General features: G+C 56.7%; 1 protein-coding gene across 1 annotated transcript; it reads right to left on the reverse strand.

The window, feature by feature from the left end:
* Positions 1-1,732: 1,732 nt before the first annotated feature.
* NCLIV_006750 (putative DNA primase, large subunit) lies at positions 1,733-11,817 on the reverse strand (the record flags this gene model as incomplete). The annotated part of the gene is made up of 17 exons (XM_003880186.1): positions 1,733-1,878; positions 2,465-2,560; positions 3,282-3,372; positions 3,800-3,902; positions 4,373-4,449; positions 5,038-5,092; positions 5,243-5,295; positions 5,584-5,651; positions 6,188-6,251; positions 6,709-6,763; positions 7,235-7,292; positions 7,829-7,886; positions 8,356-8,472; positions 8,764-8,864; positions 9,376-9,446; positions 10,276-10,543; positions 11,550-11,817. The coding sequence occupies 17 exons, from the start codon at positions 11,815-11,817 to the stop codon at positions 1,733-1,735; spliced, it is 1,749 nt and encodes a 582-aa protein (XP_003880235.1).
* Positions 11,818-12,300: the final 483 nt, after the last annotated feature.

A 12,300-nucleotide genomic window follows, 5' to 3' on the forward strand; every position in this document is an offset into this window, starting at 1 on the left:
CCGAGAGAGAAGAGAGAAGAGAGAAAAGTGTGTAAAGCGCCCAGCGCGGTGTGTGTGCGTGTCGCCCGGGGCCCGTGCGGCTCTCGAGCGAGTTCTGAGATTCCGGGGAAGTCGAGAGCACCTCAGAAGGTGCGTGACCCCAGCAAAAGAAGGGCTTTGATCGGAGAGACACACACAGAGAAGGTGAAAGGATCCGGGAGAAAGAGGGCAGAGCGCTCCTGACGCCGGTCGAGTCATCTTCTAGGCTGTTGAGCCGCAGCCGAGGGAAAATTTCAGAGCCCAACAAAACGCGAACGCACAGAAATTGAAAAGGTTCAGAAAGGAGAGCGGCAGACTGCGACCCTGTTACACGGCGCAAGAGGTCCGAAAAAAGCGACACCGGAGGCCGAGCCGTCGCACAGATTCGCAGGAAGGAACCTGTGCTCGTACATCTTCCTCACGCCGTACAAACGGCAAGTTAACGCACAGCCACCCACGTACTTTACACTATAGAGACATAAGTACGAAGCAGATGGCGCGGAAGTCAACTCTTTCAGGTCCAGTTAGTTCCCTGTACCACGAGCAATTTTTTGGGTCTTTGTTCTCGGCTGCTGCGGCGACATCATCACCGGTCCCGTTGAGAACCTGGAAAGAGGCCATACAGCGCGAGGGGACTCCAAAGTGATTAGAGAGCCATGCAGCTGATCGGCAGCGTATCTCTATCGGACAGCACGCGTGGATGAGCGCCGTCTTGCGGTAAGCACCCAGACCCAGCGATGGATCAGTGTCTCAGTCTCGACACACCGTTTTTTGTCAACGGCTTGTGGCTACACATCGACACAGGCGAAGGCGCCAAGAGAGAGAGGCCCCAAGCCCACGAAATACACGAAGAGGAGATCTGTAGGCTGCCCTTGGCTTTCCTCTCTTTACTACGGGGCCCGGGGTGTCGGGACACCAGGTGGAGTGTGCCTCGTCTAGAAGGGGTGACTGAGAAACGCCGAGAGCGGGAACCGCACGCGCTTTTTTAAAGACGCGATGTGTTTTTTTTCGAAAGAGCGTGCGCGACGCCTCGAGAGATTGGATCCCTTTTCTGTTCTCTGTCGGGCTGTTTCCGTGGTCTTTGCCGTCTCGGTCTCTCACGGGTCACAGACCCCTTTCCGCCGAGCTGTTTCGGTGGAGTCTAGGGCTGGCGGAACCGTTTGCTCGCGACTCCGCCGGATAAAAAAAAGGGTTACAAAAAATACCTGATGGCAATCTGCCTTGCCGTGCAGAAGAGAGGTCCTCACGACCCACACACACACACACGCACACACGCGAGTCTGTACGGTCTGTATGTACACTTGGAATCAAGCTGAAACTTCATTTCTGACTTGTTTCTAGTTCCTTCCTAAATCATTCCCTTCCTGTGGGGTTGCGAAACGCCACCCTGTTTTCCTCTTCCTCGATCGCCTCGAGTGCTCCACACCACCAGCGGAGAAACCCAGCAGCGATTCTTTCTTGGTCAAGGACATTGACAAGCTGCGTTGCATTCCCTCTTTCTCTCTCGCCCTTTCACTTGAGAGTTCCCCCCTTGAGACACACACAGTCGCCACACATCGGCATCACCTTAACTGAGCTCTGAGGGACAATCGAACCTTTCTTTTCCTCCGCTTCTTTCCGTCTTGTCGTTCTCCCGAGAGCGCGAAGCGGAACACAGCACTGAAACAGGCTGCTCGCACCCGCGTTTGAGGCCGGACACAACACCAGGGTCTCCTCACGCCATAGTCACGTCTTCTTCCACTTTCTCGCCCTTTGTCTCCGCGGGAGACGCCGAAGCAGACGAGGGAGCGCCCCCCTGCCGTCGGGCGTAGCGTCGGCTTGCCTCGTAGAAATGATTGGGATGGTTTCCCACGCCTTCGCCTGCATCGGCAAAGGGAGAAAGGACGCAGCCGGAGAGAAGTGCAAACGGTGCTGGCCGACCGCAAAACGCCCTCCCCCCCCCCGCCAGAGAAACACCACTTGCGCCTGCCTGGACACTGCATGTCAAGGGTCTGCCTCCACAGCCCCCGTCCATGTGGGGATCGTGGAAGGCCGCATTTCTGAGAGAAAAGGTAAAAACGTACACCGTCTCAGAGTCTAACCTAGAGATGTGCCAAACCGTCTGCATGCGCACACCTCTACCCTCTCCCCTGGCTCCAACCGCGAAGAAAAGACGGAAAGACAGCGTCCCCGCTGTTCTTTCTTCTCGCCGCGACAGCGGAAAAAACGCAAACTGCACTCGCGCCTGTCACGCCTCCCCAAGCTTCACGGCCATCGAGCGAGTCGAGGAGAAAGCCGGGATGCTTCCGCGAGAAGCACGCAGAGACCCTCGCGTCGACCCCAGGAAGGCGGGAATGGAGAAAGACGAAAAGAGAAAAGACAGGAAAGGCCGAGGAGAAAGGGCCATGGTTGTCAGGTGCCGCCGAGGAACGGGAGAGAGAGCGAAGAGGACGCAGCCACGTCTTACCTTCGCTTCCAGGGTGCGTTTGCATGAAGAACTCGCGACACGCCAGTTGATACTCGTTCGTGTCTTTGTACTTGAGGACAGGCAGCAGTTGGTTGACTGCGCGACACGAGAGAGGGAAAGCACAGGAAAACGCGATCCCTTAGGACAGGTGTGACCCTCGGGGAGGAAAACAGTGAGACAAGCACAAGACGCGAAATGCGCGAAAGGCTGCCGCCACAGGGGTCTGAGCATCCATTTGAATGCACATGTCTCTCGTCGCGCTCCCATCGCGACTCCCAGGGCCTCGTGCGAAAAAACAACCCCGCGCAACGAAAAAGCGTCTTCCTGCTTTCGCGGCTTTCCCCGCCTCGATCATACGGCGCCCTCTGCGCTCCAAAAAAAGGGGGCCCCTTTCCCTGTGGAGTCGAGCACCTCTCTTCTTCGCCCTAAACCCTTCCAAGTTAAAGACACGAGTTCGACTCTCGCCGTTTGCGAGCTTTCCGTGCGGCGGAAAGCTTGCATGAACCGGGAACAACGAGTGAACCGCAAAAAGATAAATCAAGCCATCCGATATGCACCACGGACGACATGCCTGCAGACAGGCCACCGGCTTTTCTGGGAAGTCAAGACGCCAGAAACGTTTGGAGTTTCGAAGTCGCCGCCTTTTAAAGTTCCTGAAACGAGACTGGGAACCTTCGTTCGGCGGGCTTTCTCCCCTGCACTTAACAGCGGTCGCGGGTGCCCCCGCCTCGGGCCCGCAGAGCGTCAACCGGTTTTCGATTTGCCAAGACACGAGCGGTTTTCTAAAAGACGTTTGAAGCATCTCGGCTGTACGTACAGCTGAGGCCGAACTCGCTGAGCAGCTTCTGGAGCTGCGGCCTGTCGAAGTGCTTGAACGGACATCCGTGGAAGTCGCCGACGCCGGGAGTCTGTCAGAAGCGTCGCAACAAAGTGAAGGACAGGCAAGTGTGAAGGCACAAAATACTCGCAGAAAGGCCTGTAAAGACAAACGAAGGGAAAGAGCGAAGGAAGCGCGGAAAAGAAGAGTGAACGGTGACGCGAGAAGGCGGAGATCGACGGGGCGACGGCGTGGCAAAGTTTGGCGAGCTCGAAGATGACACACATACATTCAGGCAGGCAGCATCTATCTCTCTCTACCACTCGGGAGCACGTCATCTACATATACACCCATATATATATATATATATATATATATATATAGATATCGATAGATGGAGGTCCGAGAGACCGCGCGCACGATCGGGAAAGACCCCACCACTGCGGTTCTTCAACAGAGGGAGCGCCTTGACTGTTTCGCGCGATGGCCTCGAAAGTTTTCCCGTTCCCGGTCAGTACCTGGAGCATGCCTCCTCCAGAAATGATTTTCGAGCAGCTCAGCGGCGGGTAGTCTGCTCGTTTTCCTTCTTGTCCATAGATGTGCCGCAGGGTGTAAGAATGCCTGGAAAACGCGACGGGGAGCCGAGACGCACAGACAAGGTGTATGTACACCCTAAACCCTAGCACGGCTCGACGACCTGAAACAGTCGCGTGCATGCGGCGGGCTGTCTCAGCTTGGACAGGCCTCGACAGCCTCGAAAAGTTCAAGAGAAGACTGGACACGCGCTGGGGAAACGGCCCATCTTTTGCCGAGAATGATAACGCGAGACACCGGCACACGCGGTTCTCGCGGTGTTCACCGCCCATCCACAAGACTGCGAAGCGCGTGCGGCGCCAAGCGGAAAGAAAGCAAACTCTCCCAAGAGACAGAACCACGTTGGCCATAACAGACAGAGAATGGGACAGCGAAGAGAGGGGAGGGGTAAAACGGAACATTTAGGGTTTCAGGCGCAGATAGCAGAGACTGAGAGAAGGAAAGAATACTTCACGCGCTCTGTGACATGCCCGGACAAGACTCTTCTCGCTCCTCACTCTCGGTCGAATTTTTGTGCGTCCTGCCACAGGGCGCGATTGAACTGGAGATTCTCGTCCAGCTTCATTCCTGCACCCTGGAGAAGATTGCAGAAAAACAAAGCATCCGGTGTCCGTAAGGGGAAAGGGCGAGACTGGGCGAGACACCGAGCTTGTTTCCAACGAAATGCCGTCTGCCGCTTTGCCTGGCGGCTCAGGAGATCCCGATGGACAAAGCCCAGGAAGGCGCCCGAGACTTGTTTGTGCGAATCGGGCGCCGTCCCCAAGAAAAAGAACATCGCCCGTGCACACGTCGAAACAAGGAAACGTGGAAAGAAGACGCACACAGAGAGATCGACACCGGTTCGGCTGTCCATACGAGGTGCTATCCATATGAAAACACACATAAATCCACATATATATATATATATATTATATGTATATATAGAAGGATAAGAAGTGTTCATCTCCGTCTCTGAACGCGTATGTATACGGCGTTTCTTCTGCGCGTCAACTGGTAGGCGGTCCCGATGTGTTTGAGTTGCAAGAGGGAGGAAGCACCGGGGACGTGAGGTTTCCTTCTTCACCGCGTTGTATTTCCCGCGGCCTTTTTCGAAAAACGTGAAGTCGCAAGCGCGAGAACAGGACAGGTAGACCAAAATGTTTCCTTCGCCTCAAGGGCTCACTTTGAAGAAGAGCCAGAGTTGAAGCCTGCCGGAGTGACGCATGTGGTGGTCACGCCTGCATGCGAAAAAAAAAGAGCAGCCACCGCGCAGGACGGAAAAAATGTGAAACGGAGAAGGCGGATCCTCGCGCGCACATTTGCGAGACTCGCTGCAGGCGACGCGTTTTTGTTTTCGCGCTTTGGACGCCGAGAAACTCCTCACGTACATGTAAGCCCCGAAGAGACGGCGCATGCACGGCGGGAAGGAAGTGCGCCATACCTGAAAAAAAACAGCCACAAGAGTCCAATCGTGGGTACCCAGCGGAGCCGTCGCCGCGTAAGACGGCACACTCGCGCTCCAGGGCAACGGCAGGCACAGAGACATCATTAAGTCGAGGTTCACGTGCACATTTATATCTTTCTACATCGATCTAGACATTTACATATATATATATGTAGATATGTAGATATGTAGATATGTAGACGTAGACACATGAACACTGTCGATCCAAGGTGTGAACTGTGTGAAGTAGAGTTTGCTTTAGCTGTTTTCTTGGCGCGTTCTCACGTCTTTGGCGTTTTGAGGCGTGAGGCGGTCCTCCGCAGTCTCCACGGTGTCCTTTCGGAAGTCCTTCCCTGCAGTCATTCAAGCAGAGAAACAGCAAGTTGATGGAGACAAAACAGCGAGGGACGTCCCTCACATGCCTGAGGGAGGCGAGCATCGCACGCCGTGCGGCCATCGAGGTGAGAGCCGAGAAACGCGCGAGATACCTCGGTTCAGTCCTGTGACTTGCATGCAGGGACAGTCAAGAGACGCGCCCTCCCTATGCGGCCTTCCCGACAAAGAGGAAGGAGACGCGGAAGCAGGCGAGAAAAACGGCAGATCGGAAAAAGCGTAGAGAGAACAGACGCGTGAACACGAGAGGAGAGAAGAGAACCGGAGGAGGTTTCCGAGAGCGCATTGCCTTCCTCTCTTCCTCGACAGAGACACGCGTTTCCGACAGGGACGCCGTGAGGGGCAACCAGAACCCAAGAGACGCGCGCGTCGCAGCGTGAGGAGCACAGTGACGACACTTTTCTCTGCTTCTAAGAACGACGCCGTCCTCGTGGACGCCTGCGCCGCGTTTTTTCCTCTAGGAAGTCTTGGGAGCTTCAAAACAAACCGCTCTTACCGATGTAGACTGTCGGGATGGCCATCAGCAACTCGCCAATTCGCGGATCTCCAAAGACGTTTGTCTGCATGCACGGGGGCAAACCGAGGGGAAAGCGGAGAAGATACATGTGCAGTTCATACACGCCCACCCTTACAAGAGCCTGGGCATCATTCTTTTCAGCCACGCGCGGAAGCTTTTTTGCTGCCGTGCACGGGGACAGATGTACGTTCTTGAGGGTGGCTGTTACGGAGGGTTGGATTTACTCTTTGTTTCCTTTAGGGCACACTCAGAGAAGGTGTGATTCACGCAGAAGCGAGACGCGGCAGCCCGCCTGGCTCTCTCCGGTGTATGTCCACGCAAACCCACGCTCAAAGCCTATTCGTAGAAATGCGTGGACATGCTTGATGCACGCTGTCCCAAAGAATGCAGCGCCTTCCCATTTGTGAATCTCTGGCGCTCTGGAAACGCATGCATGTGCAGCTCAGAAGCGACAGCCCGGAACTTTCTGAGGAGGCGAGAACAGGGGGGAAAGAACGCACCTGCAGCGTGGTCTGCCGAGACTCGAGGAGGGTGAAGCACTCTGACAACACCGTCCTGAGAAAGAAGGCATTTGCGCAAAAAGGAGCAGAGTGAGGCCCCGGAGACGAGGCCTTCACGAACGGGGTTACACAGCAACTCGCGCTCCCTGGTGTCTTGTTTGCCTTTTCTCCCTGTCCCGCTGTGAGTCGCAGGGCGTCCTCTGGCGTCTCTCGGGAACTCCGAGTCGCTCGCAAACGGGTTCAAGAGCGTGGCATGCATGCCACAAACAGGGGAGAGAGCGTGCAAGTGCGGAACATCTCTCTGTCAACTCTCTAGCTGAAGAGAAAAGCGTCTCCCTGTGGGCTGCGACGCAGGCCTGTTGGCGGCGAAAGGGGAGAGTCCTTCGCGTGTATGACGCGTATGAGGGCGACGGGAAAAGACGAGAGGAAGGAGGACAAGACAGGGAAGAAGACGGCAAACACAGCAAAGCCGAAGAGAGGGGAAGGAAAAAGTGTGCAGGGAGACGTGAGAACGAGAGCGACGTACTTGAACTTGCTCAGCAGAACCTGGTCCATGTCGGTGAAGGGGACGTAAGCGATGAAGCCTGCGGGCCGAAGAGAGACAGAGAGGAGAGGACAGATGAGAAGCCTCTTTCTGAGAGGAAACGTGGCTCTACGAGAGGGCGTGAGGCCGTTCAAAGCGGGAAGAAACTGCCTCCGACCTGAAAGTGCTGACTGCCGCTCACTAACAGCACCAGCCTGCTGTTTTGCTGGCGAAGGACCGGCCAAGACGCGAAACCGACAACGCGAGAATGCGCGAGACCGAACGCGAGATACCAGAGACGTCGCTCCTGTTCATTCAAACAGACGGCAGGGTTTGCCTCTGTGTTCTACTGTTTTCTCTTCCCGTAGGCTTTTAGTTTCCGGCGATACTCCTCGGGCCTCTCCGCCCCTCAGCATGCGGAGGGGCGAAGGCAACAAGGGTGGGTTGCGGCGACCAGACGCAAATGAAGAATCTGTTTCCGGCGTCGAATTTAATCAAAAGGAAGACAAAACTACTTATACCACTAGATGCGTGGGCAAAATCAACATTATACGACAATACGGCCATCCGAGTGACAGGGTAAGGCGTTGGACTTACGGTGGACGTACACCCGACGCCTAGCTACCAGAGACGCCGCATCGGGGTAGAAGGGAACCTGCAGGTAAGGTGGATGTTTGGCAGAAAAGGAAAAACGCGTCTTCACTGAATGCGGGTGACCGTCACTCTGTCTTCTGTAGCTGTTGAGAGGCAAAGAGCCAGGTTTGTCGCAAGCTAGGAGGCGAGAAAAGCGGCGCATGCAGGGACGGAAACTGCGGCTCGGGCTGTGATAGAGGGGCCGACACACTTTTCGAGAAAATGCCAAGATCCACACGAAGCAAAGACCAGCCATTGGCCAGGCCTAGAGGGACGAGCGCAAGACTCTCTGGTGCGTTTTGTTTCCTCTGACTCGTACACCTGGGAAACTCCCCGGGAGGGATTCTACCTAGCCGAACTGCAGCGCAATGTCTCCTGTCCCTCTTTGTTTCTACGCGCCCTGAAGCCCGTGAACAATGTCGACGAGGACGCGTCGGCGACAGGAGACCAGAGAAAACGCGAAGTGCACAGGAGAGAGCAGACACACTCACAAGAAAGAGACGGAGCTCCTGATACGAGTAGGCTCCGGTAGTATCGCCGCCGCGGAACTCTGTGGCGCGTTGCCACAGATTCATAGCGGGGGAGTCCGATCGTTGAGGTCGCGTCACCTGACGGCAGACAAAACAGAGAGATGCAGGCACAGAAAAGTTGCAACCGGCCAACGGCACAACAGGGGGCGGGACGAGAAGCCAGAGCGTGAGAAGAGGATAACAGACCCGAGAAGACAGGCAGAGGAGAAAGAACACACGAGAGGCGAGCGGGAAGCAGCCACGAAGGTAAGAAGAGAGAAGAGAGAAGAGGCGCGAACTGGGAGGCAGAGAGAGGAGAGCGCGACAGAAGAGACGAGAGAGATCAAAGAGAGGACAAACGCAGCTTGCTCGTTTCGCAGAGAGACGCACAAAATCGTAGTCGAGGCCTTCTCGGCGAAGAAACTCATTGAAAGGCTGGTCCCGCTCGAACCCTGTGCTGGTCGAATCGCCTCGATATTTCATCAGCTCATCTGTAGGCATCACAGCACAACGTTCAGACCGGATCGGGACGTGCCAGCGAGAAACCTACAACGCCAGAAAAGCTTGCACGGGACAAAAAACGCATGCAAGACCCGTGGTTATGGCAAGAGAGCTGCGGCCGCGTCGCACGTCGTATATGGGTCCACCGCAGGCAACGGTGCCGCAACGATCGGCGCACGAAGGTACTGGGCCACGTATCCGCACATGTAGTTAAACGAATGCCCGCATGCGCTGTTTGCATGCACTTCGGCCAGCGCTGGAGATGCGTACACGCGGAGAGGCGTCGAAACCTGCGGCAGGATCGGAATATGCCGAGAACGATTGCTCAAGGGAGAGTCGAACAAGCGGACACAGAAGCAGAAAAGGATGTGGGGAGCGCACCGCACACCGCCGAGGTCGGTCTAGAAGGGGATACACGTGAATGCTTCTCGTCTCTGTCCTAGGTTTCCTCGTTTGGGCACGTCACGTCGAGCGTTTGGCGGCTTTGCGCTCGAAACTCACCAAGGCGGTACAGGAACAAGCGTGCCTCTTGCCGAACAAACCACTGTTGTCTCTCTTTGTCTGTGCTGAACCTGAAGAGTCGCAAAGCTCGAGGAGACACGGTACAATTTTCACGCGTTTCGTACACTGCCGGAGACACACGTGCACGCGCAACGCCGGAGACAGAGGCGGCGCGTTTCCCCGCTCCTCGCCGAAGCCGAACCCGAAGCTCTCCTGTCTCCTCCGTCCTCTTCGGTTCTCCCTGAAGCGTCGACGCTCGCAACGTGCGTTTCCATCACTTCAGTCGAGAGGGATTGGGTGAAGCATCCGGAATCAGGAAGACCGTTCGAGTGCTGTGTGAGGGTTTTCTTGCTCCTGGCAAAGGCCCTAACCCACAGACTGTAACCTATATCTGTTTATCTCTATATCTGTGTACAGAAATGACGATCCGGCTAACTCTCCACGTGTCGATAGAGGAACTCGAGCACGCTTCTATGAATTCATTTCATGCCCATCCACCCAAGAATCCGTTTATCTCTAGCCTGAACAGACGGTCCTATCTCACACACGCAGTCCCGAAAGCGGAAGAAGAGACCGCCGACACGACACAGACGCGACTAGCTCGTGGGCGCTGAATGCGCAGAGCCCCGGAGGTTCTCTTCTGTGCGTCTCCCTGCCTGCCTGTTTCACTCTGCAAATCGCCTGCAACTCGAGAACGGCCACCCATCTTTGACGCTCGGGAAAGGAGTCTTCCAGCTGGCCCGGCGCTACTGGTTTTCCTGTCTCTCTCGAGGCTGTCTCGCGAGTGTTCGGCTTTCTGGTTCTTTGGACGGGCGTCACCAGCCTGTCTCTAGACACCGTCGGAGCAGCGTTTTCGACGGCCCACAGCCTCAGTGCCGAGCCCGAGCGGTCGCGGCTTACGCGAGTCTCAATGCAAAGTGCGAAATGGCGTCTCGCATCGCCACGGCCTGTCTGAGGTCCGGAGAAGGCGCAGGTGCGCCACCAACAGGTCGTCCGAGCATGAACCCGGCCTCCTCGAGGAGCTCTTTCAGCTGGACTTCTGCCGTGGGAGCGCGCACGCTGCCCGCCGTCGCTGGAGCGCTGGCGGCTTTCCTCGATCCACTGTCTCGGAGAATCGCTGGACTCAAGGAGGTCTCTGCGCCGAACTTCTCGTGGAGAAAATTCAGGACTGAAGGCAGCCGCACGGAAGAAAGGGAACTCGATTGACGCGCTCAGGAGAGACCAGGAAAGAACCGATCCAGGGCACTGCGGTTGGAGCGCAGACGCCTTGCGAAAAGAACGCAGGAATGTGCACAGAAGCACGCTTTCGAGCCGCGTTTTTAGGCGACCACGAGGTCTGGGGCCCAGCGAGAGAGACACAGAGACACGAGGGCGTGCAGGGGGCCGACACACTGAGAACGGGGGGCTGATCCCAAAGACGGCGCGCCGGCGTCCGAGGCCAGGCGGGAAGGCATCTCAGAACAGGCGCAGGCAAAACACAATGTGAGGCGGATGTCTCGGCACCTGCAGAGACCGGCCGACGCTCGCAGCAGAGGCGCAGGCATATAATGAAGGGCGGAGTGGGGCAGAGGCGCAGGCGTCAGGCACGACACCGGCAGCGACACGGCAGAGAAGCGACGCGAAGGCGCCACAGCCAGCTGGCCACACAGTGCGGCCGAAATATCCCGGAACGGAAAGGCGCATGCGCGTGTGCGACCGGGTAAGCAAAACAGATGACAGGGGAAGGCGGAAGTGAGGAGCGGCCGTGTGGAATCGAGACACACAGGAGTGCTGTCGGATCCAGAGGACGAAGCAGCTTTTCGGCGCTCTGGGGCCTTCCCACCTCAGCGAAAAGGCAGAGTGAAAAGGCATTGCCCCCACGCGACGGCGCCGCTGTGCGCGCCGGCAGCCCCATGTTGGGAGGGCTTTCGCTATTTCTGTGTTTCCTCGTGGGAACGCGAGGAAAAGACGGGAACGACTCAGCGATCTGTCAGAGACGTGTTGCTCTGCACAGAGAGACCAGCGGCCTGGGCACTGTAAGGCAGAGACACAGCTGAGAGGACAGCGCGGCAACGCGTTCGCGCCACAACAGGGGGGGGATACCCGCGACAAACGCGAGGCAAGGCTGACACCACAAAGCGGCGCAGAACCACCGCGAGCTCTCGAAGAACTCGGAGACGGGCGGTGGGACTCACCTCGAAGGCGTTGAACGGCAACCTCTTCAAAGGCGCTGACTGGGATGGCAGACAGCTCGGGAAGATGCTGGTAGAGGGAGATGGGGTGCGGAAAGCGCCCGAGAAGATCGTAGGTGTACGCCGCTCCGCGCAAACCGAGGAAACTGTCGACGAGGGAGTTGTCGGGCCCCGCGCGACTTCTCTCATCCATCGGGCGCCCGCTGATGGACACTTGGCCGGGGCGGCCAAAGCCCCCTGCGTCGGAGGGCGACAGAGAGAAGCGAGGCATCGTGTACGAAACAGAGGGTGAAGAAAACAAGAGACGAACTGCCCCTGACCGAGGCAAAGGCGAAGTCTTTCAGGGAAGCTCTCAGAAGAAAAGACGGGGAAGAATCCAAAACAGAGGGAGGGAACCGAAACGGGAGCTGCCGAGAGGTGTGAAGGAGAGCACGGACGCGAGACAGGAGCATGCACGAGTTCACGGATTTCCCTTGTTCACGCACTGCGCACATCTACGTATATATGTATATATGTACATATGTATATGCGTAAGAGGAGCGGAAGTACGGAGGACAGAGGCAACCCCGACGTGCATGTTGCCTTGAGCTTCGCCAAGTCGAGAAGTGCGAACACGCGGCGCAGCGGTTTGTGGCACATGCGGCGGTTGTCCGGTGTGGTGATCCGCCTCGCACACTGGAGGGAAACAGACTAAGGGCGGTAGGTTTTTGAGAGGGTTTCAAGACCGTCGACGCCAGGGAAACAAGAAACACAA

This window comes from Neospora caninum, chromosome II, assembly GCF_000208865.1.
Source record: "Neospora caninum Liverpool complete genome, chromosome II".
Lineage (NCBI taxonomy): Eukaryota > Apicomplexa > Conoidasida > Eucoccidiorida > Sarcocystidae > Neospora > Neospora caninum.